Below are 16,283 nucleotides of genomic sequence, written 5' to 3'. Positions count from 1 at the left end.
TACAAACTAAAGTAAACCAGCCCACGGATGAGCAAGAAATAACATCATGTTATGTCTTACATATTTATTCTACATTTATACTGGTAGTTTTCAATAATTCTTCTATTTTTTATTATTTTTTGGAGACTTGGCATTTAAAACAAATGTTTATTTTATTTAACATGTATAATAAAAAAACAACTCAGATATACTAAAGTTAATTTTAGTAATATAATTTTTTGTTGAAACATAAATGTACTGTGAATCATATGTTTGGTTCACACACATACACGCCTTGGTTTGTTGTATAATAATTTCTACTCTACCCCTGGTAAATGGCTGACTCGTCGCTCTATGTTGTAAAAACCTTTAATTTTTATTAATTATTTAACTTAAATGCCGATATCCTCAAGGGTAGGCAGAGAGAATAGAATGCCACACAAACGCTTGATTCTTAGATGATTGTTCAAAAATAGATTATTTTTAAATATTTAATGCACATTTTTTTTACTAACTCCATTCTCCCTAAAATAATGAACAAATCTATGTACTTGAAGAAAAGATAACTTTTATGACTTTAGATAAGAGTCTGATAAAAAATTATCACTGAAAAGATGTGCGAGTCTGTTCACATTATAAAATTATTATTTGAATATTATATCAACACTGGGAAGCGAGAATGATGTATGCTTCTACATATCTATATTATGACTATATCAAAGCAATCTAACATATTTTTAGCAACTTTTCTATGTCTGCTTTGCTTTGCCTCTGTTGAGACATTTATTATATCCTAATATATCCTTAGAGACAAACTCCAGTGTTAGAATTATTAATAATAAAATAGTCAAATTAGAAGTATGATAATTTTAAAAATATTTTAGGAGTCTCCAAGTTGGTGATAAAAAATCAACAACTTAAGAGTTCTCACCTATGGCCATAAAGGGAAGGCTATTTACTTTACAAATTTCTCAACAGATGGCAGTTCCATAGGTCGGTTTAAAATAGGATACGAAAGCGGTTTCTAAGATACTCTATGTACATCATCCAAGAATTGAAGCAATATAGACATTCAATAATGGGCAGAATGGTGAACGTTGTACGGTGTACAAAACGATCACCCTGCCAAGTCGCAAGCCCAGTGAATGCTCTGGCTTCCATATTCACTGCATAAAAAAGATGCATCTTTTCTGTTAAGACATTTTTTAAAATTAAATAAATTGATTGTTTAATTTATAACATTAATAAAGGTATAGATAATGCTTAAAGAAATAATATTTTAGTTTTTTTTTTTCAATAGTAGAAACATCTTATTATTTCCATTTTGAACTTATTATAATCTTTCTCCAATTTCATTTCTACAGGGTTTTTCTCCTTTTTTCCGACATTCTAATGTTATTTTATACATGATTATGGTACCTCTTTATCATGATCGGTTGCTTCTTTGATAATCGTGTATTTTTTTCACATCAGCAAAAAATACTTTTTAAAAAATATTTTATGCATCTGATAAATCACCATTATGATTAAAATCAAAATTTAAACATTTTTCAAACATAAAAAACTTTATAATTCAGTTTAAATAGCATAACCCGGTAGTGAGTGACACAAGTGTAGCATATAATTTTTTTCATATATTTTTAAAAATTAAATATTTTCTGCATATAAACATATTTTTTAAAGTTTTATTTCTTTACAACAGTATGGCTAAAAATTTACATTCAATCCATCCACTCAGTCTCCATAATATATTAGTTAGCATTTAACCACAATTACCTTACTGGTTCCAGGTTCGATTCCCGGGAATAAGATTGAGGAGGTTTAAAAAAATTCTAATGAAATTTGAATGAAAATGTTTATTTAATATTACCGTGGACAAGCTTGTCCACGGTAATTTAGCCTAAAGTCACATGATTGTTCTTTTTGCCATCATGGTATTAACCGCCCTACATATACGAGCGTACGTGATACGCACATTTTTGTCTGCACTATTCCGCGCTAACCCGTATTTAATGCATACTGGATACGTGAGACAGAGAGAGAGAGAGAGGAGACCCGATAGTGAGAAAGTACATCAGTTCCATCCTAAAAGCACCGTTTATGTCAAAATTTTGTCAGATATGAATGAATACAACAAACATTGTTTTCAAAATTCTGTAGATTTTTTTTGTCTGTTTCTGATCACTGTATCTATTCGGTGAAATGTCCTATACATCGTTGGGTACGATTAAGGATAAAAAATATATGGAATGGAATGATATTAAACTTTTCCATTTCAATAATTACCTACACATATCGCTCACTCATTTAAAGAACGTCATAAATCAAAAAACTTGATTTTTCAGGAGAACGTTTTTAAAGTTTAAAAATATAACACAATGTATTAAAAATAAATATCAAGCCGCTTATTGAACTTTTTACTTTGCGACAGACCTTTTTAGGTAAAACATGAAGGTTTTTTTCTGCATTTGAAAAATATTTAGAATATTTAAAAAAATAATTAAATAATATCTTTTCTTCAAAATGCAAAAACAACACTTTCTGCCCTGTAGCGGGTAAATATTAAGTTTAAAATATGCCACTTTTGCTGGGATAAAGTACATTTTCTGGGAATTCCGAAAACATGCACGACTGAAAATTGACGATTTTGGATTTATGACGTTCTTGAAAGGAGTGAGCGATAAATCTTAGAGTTAATTTTTTACATTGATTATTATTTTATTTATACAATAATAGTAAATATGAAAAAAAAAGTTTCTATATTATGTTGTGTAATTTATTTACTAATAGGTAAAATATAATTATTTGCAAAGGACATAATATAATGCAAATGAATACGTAATTCCGAAAAAATAAAATAGAGTGAAAGGTAGGTACTTTGAGGTAGGTAATCTAGAAAATATGGAATTTTTACGTGCAAACAAGGATAATTTCGATTCACATCTGACAGCATTGGTGTGATCTTGTGGTGTCAATTTGACAGTTTTATCTTGTTTTGATGTCAGTATTGTTAGTAGTTTCTTTCGTTTTGTTTGTAAATATAGCTTTAAAGTATTATTGCATTTCGTAATTTACAAGAAATGGTTCAGTTATTGTATTTCGTTGCTGAAAATATAAAGTACTTTTTCAGGAAACTAAATTCAAAAGCATTTTCGATTCGAATATAATATTGAAATTGTATTATACACTATTATAAATGGCTTCCCTGACATCGTCTCATCAAATGTCTGTAAATGATTGTCAGAGCAATGATCACGCTGGTGAAAATGTATTTTCGGAATCGAAAAAGAAATGCAAATCCAAAAAATCCGATCTGTGGAGAAAGCGGCGGCAAAAATCTGATAGGTAATTATGTATTTTTGGTTATGAGGCTCTGTACAGTTGATTTAACCGCGCAATTTTGAAAAATATGTATATAATACGCAATATAAATAGCTGCAGTGTTATTTTTTATCGTTGTTAATTTTGGTTACTTTGGCAAAAATATGTCACATTTTTTATTATTAATATTTCTGAAACTTTCGAAGCCGATACATTTGGACTAATACAGTAGTTTCTACTGTATTTTGGTTCCCATCCAAAAACCATCTGATTTTTTAACACATTGTAGTCGGGCGCTTCGAACAATAGACTCTAGCCTATAGCAGATGTTTTTCACGATTACTGCAAAAATATATTGCTTTCTTAAAATTGACACAATTTCTAAACCAAATAATATTTTCGATTGAAATTTTCAAAGAAATCATATATGTTATTTGATCATCAAAAATAAATTATAATTGCTTTGATTACAACATAATTTTTAATGAAGTATTCCGTATTTCACAATTTTAGAAGTATTGTAAACTCTAAAAAATAATCTTCCCTCCGAGGTATCATTTCCTATACAATGCTAATATATTCAAATAATAAAATACCAAACAGTAAACAAAACAGTGCGAGCGGTATGAAAAATAGTCCGATACGTAAAATGACTCTAACTAAACTGGAGATTGAGATCGCACAAAAACTCTAGATTTCTTGCGACACCTTTACAAGCGGCACACTAGCCAATCCGTACAAGGCATCTCAAATAACGTCGACAGACTGTCGCCTAGCACCCAGGTAGCAAATTACGCGTTTTATTTTACGCTGATAACAAACCCGTATATTGCCGTTTCCCGCCGATAACCGACAGTCGACAAAAACGGCATTTGCCGTGTCCCGCAGTTGACCGACAGTCCGCGAAAAACGGCAAATGCCGTGTCCCGACGACAACGTGTTAAGTAGAGGATGAAATTAAAAATATTTTTACCGATATCTTAAATATAATTCATTGCAAAATACAAATATTCAAAACAAAACCCAATTTATTTCAATATTCGTCTAATAAAATCTTCATATCCCTAAAACATATTTCTCAGTTTGATAACCTGTATGAACACCATGGTGAAGTTTTAACAAGAAGTTCAATATAATGAATAAAAATAAAAATACAGTGGTACCTCGACATACGAGTGCCCCAACATACGAGTTTTTCGAGATACGAGCCGACGAGCAAGTGATTTTTTGCTTTTAGTTACGAGCGAAATTCGAGATACGAGTTCGGTTCGGTAGTAACACGCAGTCGCGCCATCACGATCAGTTAGCAGGTTATGCAAGAAATTGGTTTTGAGGAGTCAGAGGAGGAGGTTATTTCTACAAGTGAGATAAAGGAGATCTTAGGAATGTGGGAGAGAGTTTCACAGTTCGTGGAAAAAAAACACCCAGAAAAGGTTGCAACAGGTCGTGCATCTGACCTTTTTAATGACACTTGCCTAACTCATTTCCGGAACATTCTGAGAGGGAGGAAGAAACAAACCTCCTTGGACATGTTTTTTTCTAAACGGCCTACAGGTGAAAGCGAGAAAAATGTAGCAAAAAAGGCAAAGACCAGTGAGGATATCTAATTTATTTCTTTACATTCTCTTTTTTTTTGTGCAATAAATATTTGATATTTATAAATACATTTTTATTATTCAAAACCACGTAACAAAAATAACTGGGGGTGACATTTTGGAGGTTGGAACGGATTAATGGTAGTTCAATTGTTTTGTATGGGGAAATTTGCTTTGAGATATGAGTAATTCAAGATACGAGCAAGGTTGCGGAACAAATTAAACTCGTATGTCGAGGTACCACTGTATACTAAATGCTCATTCTTACTGGTCTTGAAAACAAACCAGCACATAACAACCTTTCCCATTCTTCCTATTTTGTTAGTAAATGTACTTACATAATATTGATTTATTTCAGTAACTCTCCAAAAGACCTGCCATCACTTCCAAAATGCGGGCACAGTGAAAAAAGAATGCACTGTACAGAATTAAATAAAGACGATGTTTTAAGTTTTCAAAACCGTTTCTATGAAAAAGCATCCAAAGTCAAGCAAGATATTTTTATTTTACGTCATTGCGCAGTGTCAGCACCAAAAAGGTAATTTTTTTGTTATTAATCTTGCTTAACCGTTTTACTGCGGACCGTCAATATATCGACGCTTTATTACTGCGCGAAAACTACGTGCCGTTGGAATATCGACTATTGCTCAGTTTGATTTTAGATATCAACCTGTGTCGCGGCGCGTTCGCCATTTTCAATCATTTTAATTTGTCAATAATAATCATAAATAAATATATAACACAATCTTTACTAATTTGTGCGCGGTGTAAGAAGGGATTACAAAGGATTATTAAGAAGGAATTATTTGCAAAACATTTTTGCAAATAATATATTTTTATATTCTTCTTTGTTTTTATTTTTATTTTTAAAAGATAAATAAATACAGTTTTAATTAAAATTTATATTACACTCTTATATTTTTATTATTTGTGATATTTTCAGGTGTAGATCTAAAGATGGAATACAAAGAAAATCCATGGTTGTCCACTATTATGTTTCAAAAATTTCTGGAAATTTGATCTCAGTATGTCGAACAACATTTACTTCCCTTCTAGGTATTAAAAGTGGGAGAGTCCAAGGTGTTGTCAACAGGTTCGCAATCAATTTAATTTTTATGATATGGTTATTAATAAAAAGAAGTCATCCAATGTACCGTCGTTATTATTTTTAGATATATACAATCCAAAAAAATCCCAACAGAAAACCGAGGTGGCGATAGACATTCAAAAAAATTTCAAAGAAAATTGCAATCAGTCAGTAACTTTTTATCGGATCTTCCTGGAACCAAGACTAACTGCGGACGTTGTGGATCTACTAAAACTGTTTTGTCAGTAGAGGAAGATATGAGAAAACTATGGTATACTTATAATATGAGTATGCCATACGATCTTAGGTTTGTATTCAAATTGATATATGACTCTCAACAGTGTTGGTTTTGTCTATATTTTACATATAAAATTTAGATTCCTAGTTTAAATCGTAGTCTTTAAAATTGTAATGAATTTTTGTAATATAAAAAATATTTTTTTAGAGTTGTTGAATCATACTTCCGGACTATTTTTACCAAACACTTTAACATAACATTTGGAACCTCCAAAGATAAAGATAAGGACCATTGTTATAGGTAAACATTACTTAAATTCTTAGTAAATATTCATATAAATATTGTTTTTATTATATTTATATTTATATATATATATATATATATATATATATATATATATATATATATATATATATATATATATATATATATATATATATATATATATATATATATATATATATATATGTAGTAATTAGTGAAATATGTAAATGTTTACAGATGTTCCCTGAAGAAAAAGGGGATTCAACTCGCAATCAAACAAGAAATAAAGGATGCTGATGATGATGACAATCTTGATGATACTGAACTTAAGGTAATAATTATTCTGACTCATTACTGTACCCAATGGTGCTCAGAATACCTACATTACAATCTTAACCTTCGCCTCATATTTACTACAACTCAACTTTTAAAATGAGAATATCAATACAAAATAAAATAGATACTGGCTGAGAATTTGTGTATACCTCATATATATGTATTACATGAAAGCATTATGATATAAAGTTATTCATTTGCAGCGACGGGAATAAATAATTTTTGAAAAAATCGGGGATAAAATCACTAATACACAAATGTTTCTCAGTGTGTGCGTGTATGCCGTGGTTTGGGTATACGTGCATGTTGTAGCGTGTTTACTGCGCCAGTAGCGCGCAGTTCATCTTACGCGGTGGTCGTGTCGCTACGCTAGCTATTGCAGCTACTTGTAATGTATTTTTTCCTCATTTTCAGATACTTACCAGAGCTAACATTACAAAATTGTTACATTTCAACTTCAACTATAGTCAATAAAAGCAACGTTAAGGAATATTCACATTTTTCCAGTTTTTAAACCACATTTTCATATGGTGTACAAAATAAATACACACATTCATACGTTTTTAGCACTGTAAGAGAAAGGTTAATTATTGTCCTTGTGTAAATACTAGATTTCTTCTCGTCCTTATCCGGCCAGTTGGTACATGCATTGATTTTACACTGCATTGGATCAATGTCGATCGTTAATTATATGAAAACAATATGATTAGTCATGAAGATCATAAAGAAGTGAAGGATAGATTACTCTCATAGAAACTTGTGTAATTCAGACAACTTAATGTATACAAGCCCCTTGAATAAATAGCTTTTAAATATATTTTAAATAATTATTTTTTATGTTATTTTTAAATATTTCTATTGATTTGTATAATGAAGTTAAGTTTTGTATTTTTTTTAATAATTCATTTCAGATATTAGAAATGTCATTTCCTCCTGGAGAACATTTTTTGTTTGCTCCAATTCCTCCAAAAAGAGAACCTATCGAAGAAAGAGAATGGAGATCAGGGGATGATATTGAATTTGACAGCACTAAGTCAGGAATTGTTATAAATGAGAAAAGTCAACAAGAAACAAAAGAAAATAAAGATGCTCCCGCTAAGTCACTTGAAAATTATCAACAGCAAGGGGAATCACAGTCGTATAATCAGGTAGGAGTATTTACAATCAGATACTAGATTGTTCACCCTATATCATTATATATCAAGGTGTCTCAACTTGAGACAAACCATCTATTGTTATTATACGATTGGAGAAAGCTATATACTTTACAAATTCTCTTCTTCTTCTTCTTTTTAACGGCTTTTCACCCATCTGAAACACAAATTCTACATATTCTCAACCGAAGGCACCACTACCAGCTAAAATTTCACTTAAAAAATCACAACTAAAAAAAATAAAGAAATCCAACAGCGGTGCATATTTATGTCTTTCAAATATTAATGCAATATGCATATTCAATAATTGGAGAGCGGTTAATGTTACACAAATGTATAAGGCGATCACTTAAGCCAGCCAAATCATCATTTTCTTCTTTTTCAGCTGTATCTCTTCTACCGGATGTAGGGTTCTTCTATTTTTTTCCAGACTTCTCTCTTGTTTGGGCTTTTTCAATCCACTTACTACCCGCAACGAGGACAATGCCATCGCCCTATCTTTGCTAAGGCTGGCCTATTCCTCTTTTCATGTCCCACGGTGTCCACCGCAGAACTCTGGATCTCCATCTTTCTATTCCTTTGTTTCACGATGCTAGACAGGGTTGTATTCATGTTGCGAGACAAGGAATAGACGAAACCAGTCAAATGTCCGGTCGTAATGCCATCTCCTTTCGTATAATAACGATAGATGCTTCTTCTCAAGTCGAAACACCTATAAAAGATTATTTGCATTAGAAATATAACAATATAATTAAATTATAGTTTTAATCGATAGGTGATTTCTATTCCTTGTGTTTTATATTGAAAATTTATATATTAAAATTTCAGGGTACTATTCTACAAAACTTACTGACTCGTCCGGTGACTGATTTAGAGTTTCACATAGTAAATGGAGGTCACGATCATAACCCACATCAGTTGGTTTCTCACGACTCGCAGCTTAATCTACCCCATCCACAACATGGCAGTCTTATGAATATACACCACATCCATCAATCCAGCATAGAAAGCATTCATTTGCAATCTCACGGCCACTACATCATGCATTCTTCCCATCACCATTTGATGCATCAGACGCAACAACAGCACACTTTAATTCATTCCTATGGCAATAATGGCATCGTTCAAAGCAATGATGTGAGTCAATCAAACTTGACACTTAATATCAACACTAATATCTCCAGAGACTCTAATGTGATTCATTTAGGAAGTCATTACGTAAATCTTCAACCTTCCCAAAATATGAGCAACCAACAGAACATCCAGCCACCTGAGTATATGAAGCAAGATTATCATTACTTGGGGTAAGTTTTTTTGCATATAATTTTAACTGATTATTAAAAGATGCTGATCTCGTTTTATATGGCAGATAAGCTTTTTAAAAATCCAAGGAAATTCAGTGCAGCCTAAATTTAATTTTGTTATAATATGTTACTTAACTTATTTTACTGTGCTCAATTACTACTTTCTATTTAAGTTCATAATTTTTTACATTGTTTCCAGCTCAGGTAATCAGCATTCGCAGAATCTAAATCATAACAATCATGAACTACAAGAAAAACTATCATTCCCCAAAAATGAGGAGCAAAGTAAAACAAAGAAACGCTCGTTCAAATGCTTACCATGCAAGCTTGTATTTACATCACAAAATATTTATAACCTACATAAGAAGAGACATATAGAAAGCAAGTATGTAAAATCTTTACCTACACTCACCTCAGATAGTAAACATTTAATATTTAAACATTTTTAAATATTTTTTTGTAACAGTAAAAATATTTTTAGGGTATTGAAATGTGAACACTGCGAAAGAAGTTTTGTGCGTTCTGATTCATTCAAGCAGCATACTCAAACCCACTTAACAAAAAAACCTTATGAATGTGATAAATGTGGACAATCTTTTGCTCATGAAATTAACTACGATATTCATTTAGCGAGGCACCAAGTATCTAATTTGGAAAATTTTCAAAATGGCTCAAAATGTGACATTTGTTTAAAAATCTTTTCTTCTAAAGAGGACCTTCACGCCCACTCAGGTAACTCAGGAAATATTCATAGCAATGTTTACATTATATGCATGTGTTATTTTTCATTGGGGTTTTAAATTTGTTTTGAATTATTACAGATTGTCACAAGTCAACTTATTCAAATGAATCTCAAAGTGATGTTAATAAGATGTGTGATATTTGTAATGAAAAATTTACAAATAATAAATCTTTCGATGAACATATTAAATCTCATGAAAATGCAATGCAACCAAACAATTGTGTAAGTAACCCAAATTATGTTTTCTTGAATTACATTATTCATTCGTTTTTGCCAATACTAGTCACATTCAACATGTCAATTGATTAATGTTTTGCATTTACCCTCTGTGTACTTAAAAACCTTATTGAGTGTCGTTATTCAAATATATTTTCAGGAGATGACATTGTCACATTACATGACATCACAGAACTTGCAGAAACCAAAACCTTTATATAAATGTGATATTTGTGGCTTGGATCATTCTACATCTGAAAAACTACATCTACATATGGAAACACACTACACATGTGAATCTAAAAGATTTAAATGCAAATTCTGTGGTAGGAGTTGTACATAGTTATTTCACAAAACGTATTCTAGAATAAATGTGATAATTCACCCTCAAATATTTTACATATTAAACAGCAGAAATTTATTATTTACAAAAATAATTGGCATTTTGATGTTTTCATATAAAAGATTCTTGTTTTTATTACTATATTATTTTAGTAATATCCATAAATGTCTATTCCAATTTACAAAACTCGTCACATGTCAAATTGCTATCGGATTGTGGTCCTGTGGTTAGTATTGCAGACTCTTAAATCAGAGTTTCTCGGTTCGAACCTACTCTACCGCAATTTGATACCTATTTCTAATAATGAGCCTTTTAGGCTCACAGAAATAGTATGAAATTAAAGCATTTTTGTAAATAATAAAAACACAAATAATTTTCTTTTTTATTAAAAAATTAATCACTTAAAATGTCAATTATTTTTTAAAACATTGTATGCAGTCAAATAGAGATATTTTTACGTATATATTTCTGATCATTTTATAATATGTAATTTTTTTTCTTCTTACAGATAGAAAATTCAAATCTGCAGTTAATTTAAAACATCATAAATATACTCATTCAAATGGTCGACCATTTAAATGTTCTCTGTGTCCTCGTGCTTTTACGAGACAATTTTGTCTGGACAGACACACACTTGAACATGAAGCTGCCAGTAATAATTATGAATGCGGAATATGTGGTGCAGTTGCTCCAGATCTTACGAGTCTCAACAAGCATACAGAATGCCATGTAGAGAATAAACTATCTGATTAAAAATACTCTCATCAATTTTTCTATGATCTGAATGGAAACAATAGATTTGGACACTTTTCATGGATAATAATATTGATAAAAATGTACTGAAGACCTTTCATGATTGACTATTATTTTTAAACAGTGTAGTGGTACTTTTCTTTGAAATAATTTTTTTTTACGGTAATTTTATATAATATTATTATTATTGTGTGCATAAACATTTATATATATATATATATATATATATATATTTTTATATACATATATATATATATATATATATATATATATATATATATATATATATATATATATATATTTTTTTATATACATATATATATATATATATATATATATATATATATATATATATATATATATATATATATATAAATGTATACATATATATATATATATATATATATATATATATATATATATATATATATATATATATATATATATATATATATATATATATATATATATATATATATATATATATATGTATACATATATATATATATATATATATATATATATATATATATATATATATATATATATATATATGTATATATATATATATATATATATATATATATATATATATATATATATATATATATATATATATATATATATCCATTTACATACATATATACATATATATTCTAAATTATCTAGTCATGTCACGCTATATTTATAAATTTATATTCTGTTTTCTTTTTTATAAAAAGTGTAACAAGATCTCTTTCATCGCATGATTTTTGTATTATATACAATAAAATTATCTCCACAATCAAATGTACATTTTTTTACATAATTCTTATTTCTTTCCTCAATTCTTTTATAATAATTTATTGCATTGGCGGAGTTATTCTAGGAAACAAAATGTCCTCACACTAACCATACAATCAATAATTTAAATTAGGTATACTTAGAATCTGTCTGTGGTTTTTCAAAAGTATAAAATTACAAATACAAAACAATTCTTAAAATTAAACACCATTTTGATGATCGATAATTTTTTAAGAAATCAATGTTCATGAAGAAGTGCAAATGTTCCATGTTGATTCAAAGAGAAGGAAATGTGTATGTTGAAAAAAGTGAAACTAGATGGAAAAAATTCTAAAACCTATAAGTTTTACATGAAAGCGAATCATGGGAAATCATGTTAAGTAAACATAAAGCTAGTACAAAATAAATCTTGTGAATCAAATATGGTTTCTTGAACTCTTTACTACATGATATGATAATAATGCAGATATGCATTCCTACACGACTAAGATATAAAATGGAACTTGAAGCGTAAGACCAGCTCTGTTACATTTATTACTGGTACATTGAGATTGGAGTACCGATGTAGTGTACACGTGCGCGGACAGGAAAATTATGGCATAGAAATTTACATTGATTACAAAAGTTGGTATTATATGAACAAAGAACCAAGGATGACATGTTTTATCCTCTCTTCTTACCGTTATGGAAGCAGGCGTGATGGTATTAAGATTATTATTATTTTTTGAATTACGTATATCTTTAAATGCATCTATTTTATAACCATCTTTATTGTAGTTTCCCCTAGCAACATGGTGGTCGATACCCATCGTTAATTGCATTTTCAATGGATTCACCTAAAATGAATGAGTCCTAATGGGCTCTAACAATAGATAGAAAAATTCATTTTATTTCGAGCACCTAGAATGTAAATATTGAAACGCATATAAGGACAATATACTCTGTACCTGGTATAATTAAAGAGAGGTGAAATTATATTAATTGCAGGTTTCTCCTGAAACAAAACTAAAAGGATTTTTATGGAGGTATCTCTGAGAGCTAAATTGTTATTTTTTAAGAAAGCAATTTATTAATCAAGAATTTCTAAAGAAATATATTGACCTAGAAGTTATTAATTCGTATTGAATGAATTTAAAATCGCGGAGTTATTTCCCAATACAACCAAAGGCGAGGTGTATAATGAAAGTCAGAATACGTGCTTATTTTATGGGAAACACGTTTTTTTTCATGAATATTTTGGACACGTATTTATGGAATACAGTAAACCCCCTTACAACGTTGACATAGGTACCCTTTTTATCTTTGGGAATTTTAAAGGATTTAATATTTTAAATTGTATTTTTACATTTCAACGAGCGGCAATTACTGTAATGAATTACTTTAAATTGAAGCACAATTTAAAAACAAACTTACCTTTAACGTCCCTTCCGATAACGCGGTAGATAACTCAGCGTTATAGGGGGGTTATTGTATATCATAGTTTGCGTAGCCTTGTAGGTAGGTTTAAAACACATAATCATTTATAAATTCTAGCTACGCGTTTTTTTTCTCACTGGTAACACTTGGAAATCTTGGATTACTAATCTCACGCCTGTCAAAATCGTTGAATTTTTAAAGTATTTGTTGTGTAACTTAAAAAATCAAAAGTAATATAAATATTTTTAGAAACGTATTTTTACAATAGAAAAATAAAGGTTTATTGGCGAAATGAGTTCGGATACTAAGCAACCAGTTGTCGACCTAACGAATGATGAATGGATGGTTAGTTATACAGAAAAGTTTTATTATTATCCGGTTAACCTATAAAAAGTAGCGTAATTTGTAAATTGTTTTGCAATATTTCGACGATGAAGAAATTTCTTGTACATCATGTACGTCTTGAACTAAAGTCACTTAAAATATACGTGATCTTTCTTTCATAAGTGGCTAAGTTTTCTCAATATGTTTATTAATTATTAACCTATCTCGATGCTGTCTGAAGCTTATGATTTGTCGTAGCTCTGTTTTGAAATTTCTGTAAACCTTGTTCCGTAAATATTTTTTTTCATAATTGTTGTTTTTTAATGGACCAATAAATAACGATAATAATTTTGTTTCCAGCTTGACTTAGCGGTGGGTGCAATACTAAGTCATATTTTATTAACTATATAGTATTTTAAATAGTAACGATTTTTTTCTCTCTCAATAAATGCGGGTTTATAAAACATTAAAGGTATGTTTTAAATATATAAATTATTTCAGATCCGACCTTGCGCAATATACAAAGAAGAATATAAAGATTGTAAAAGTATTAAAGCTAGATTCAATCAATATTTCATATATGGAGAGTTACAGGACTGTACTCAATGGAAGAGAGATCACGAAAATTGCCGAAGATGGATGGACAAGTATGATGACAAATCTAAAGTAAGTTAATCATTGTATTTTAATTTGTACAGCTCATAAATAATTATGTGGTATATAAACTGAAATAACTGTATCAATCTAATGTTTTTAAATCCCTATTCAAATTTCTTGTAATTTAATCATCCATCAACTAATAACTATGAACCATAATATTCAACATCACATCACATATATCACATGGTCAAAAAAAGAATGGAACAAAGGCAAAATAAAGGAATGTGTTAATAATAATGGAATCAAGAGTTAATTCTATGAATTTTTTTTTCTCTCTCTTTTTTGTTTGTTTATTAGGTTAAAATGGATAAAAACAATAAAAATGTATGTAAAAAGAACTCCACTGACAAGACACACAAGGTGGCTTGGTGGGTCTCTGCAAAAAATATTTTAAATATGTTTATAATTGTTCTTTTAAATAAATGTATTAAATTTATGTAAAATGAAAAACATCCTCTATGGACGTGCTAACCGGCAAGAGCTCCTCAATGTCAGATCCTACAGAGGCGCCGACATTCATAGCGATCACGAATTACCCGTAGGAAAGATCTGTCTGCAGCTCAAATGTCTGCCGAGATGTAATCTGAGTACATTACTCTCAGTTCTGAAAATAAGTAAAATGCCCTAATAAACATATATTTTTAGGAGAGACTACTCTTAAGTGAATACGCCAGAAGAAAAGAGAGACTGCAAGCCCATTACAATAATGACATCTGGAAAAGAAGAGCTGAACCACCCTCTGATTGGAATAAACCGCTTCCAGAATGGATAATAGAGAGAGACAAGGATTCGTACTTAAGTTTAAAAGCAAAACAATTGCAAGGAGAAAATGTGACTATCCCTGATGAAGGGACTTGTACTATATTGTAAAATGAACTGTCATTAGTAGTAGCTGTTATCATATTTACATAATAATAAATATATTATTGTTTTTTCTTCTTCAAATAGGTGTTTCAATAAATTAGATTCATTTTTAAAATGCTATGGGTACTTTTCAGCATTTATCAATGAATGATGCTGTATCTGCAATTATCTTCGTATAACATTTTAATAATAAAGAAACACAATTTCTTTAGATATTGAATGTCTGAAGGAATTATTTAAAGCATAATTCTTTTACTAAATCTTATTGCATGTTTTTATATGTGCATATAAAATCTATATTTTATTGCACAAATCACTTGAAAAATCAAAATTTAATTGATTTTTTGTAAACTTAATAGGGTTAGTTAGTTAGTTCCCTAGTTAGGTGCTGAATAGCTGCCGTCGAACTTTCTCTTTGACTTTAAATAGATTCCCCCAGATATTTTCATCTAAGGCCTGTAATTTTTTGCATATATAGAAATACCATGATTGATGAATTGAAATAGTTAGAAATGAAAAAAGTTTTAAAGTTTATCTGTTATTTGAGAAAAATGCATCAATAATCCAATACAGCAATGCAACTCAAGTTAGCTTGGTGCGTGATCTGTTCATTTTCCTTAGCCTTCCTTAGAATTCCTTAGCCTGCTGGGGAACGAATAACTGCAATAAAAATATTACAACGGTATACACCAGAAAATGGCGGTCCAAAAATATGTGCTTACTGCAACTTCTATTTGTGCAAATTACTATTAAAGCTTCGTGAAAATATATCCTAGCAGTAAAAAACACTTCAAATTATTAAACTTTATGGAATACAGCAGCAATTTTAAACACCTAAAATGCGCCAGCTCGCATCTACTAACTGGGAGAAAGTTGGAGCCTGTGCGTATACCTCGCCGCCGTC

At 29.8% G+C, this 16,283-nt stretch overlaps 2 protein-coding genes across 3 annotated transcripts; both read left to right on the top strand.

Annotated features, from left to right (window-relative positions):
* Window positions 1-2,913: 2,913 nt before the first annotated feature.
* LOC148305460 (uncharacterized) lies at window positions 2,914-11,551 on the top strand. Of its 2 annotated transcripts, none has more exons than XM_088266651.1 (13): window positions 2,914-3,324; window positions 5,254-5,433; window positions 5,839-5,988; window positions 6,068-6,289; window positions 6,428-6,520; window positions 6,722-6,815; window positions 7,732-7,968; window positions 8,803-9,278; window positions 9,478-9,663; window positions 9,760-10,010; window positions 10,100-10,242; window positions 10,397-10,562; window positions 11,088-11,551. In XM_088266651.1, the coding sequence occupies exons 1-13, from the start codon at window positions 3,176-3,178 to the stop codon at window positions 11,330-11,332; spliced, it is 2,592 nt and encodes an 863-aa protein (XP_088122777.1). In that variant the 5' UTR covers window positions 2,914-3,175; the 3' UTR covers window positions 11,333-11,551. The 2 variants fall into 2 exon arrangements, with proteins under 2 accessions (XP_088122777.1, XP_088122776.1); XM_088266650.1 differs by having other exon boundaries at window positions 2,934-3,324; window positions 9,745-10,010.
* Window positions 11,552-13,698: 2,147 nt separating this feature from the next.
* LOC148305459 (synaptic plasticity regulator PANTS) lies at window positions 13,699-15,465 on the top strand. The gene is made up of 3 exons (XM_088266659.1): window positions 13,699-13,876; window positions 14,357-14,521; window positions 15,161-15,465. Exons 1-3 carry the CDS (start codon window positions 13,823-13,825, stop codon window positions 15,383-15,385), a joined length of 444 nt encoding a protein of 147 aa, XP_088122785.1. The 5' UTR covers window positions 13,699-13,822; the 3' UTR covers window positions 15,386-15,465.
* Window positions 15,466-16,283: the final 818 nt, after the last annotated feature.

The sequence above is a fragment of the Brachycentrus maculatus genome, unplaced genomic scaffold (assembly GCF_059751285.1).
Source record: "Brachycentrus maculatus isolate JH-2025_06_01 unplaced genomic scaffold, ASM5975128v1 h1tg000274l, whole genome shotgun sequence".
NCBI classification, from domain to species: domain Eukaryota; kingdom Metazoa; phylum Arthropoda; class Insecta; order Trichoptera; family Brachycentridae; genus Brachycentrus; species Brachycentrus maculatus.
The sequence above is the reverse complement of the archived record's forward strand: the minus strand, read 5'-3'. Positions and strand labels throughout refer to the sequence as shown.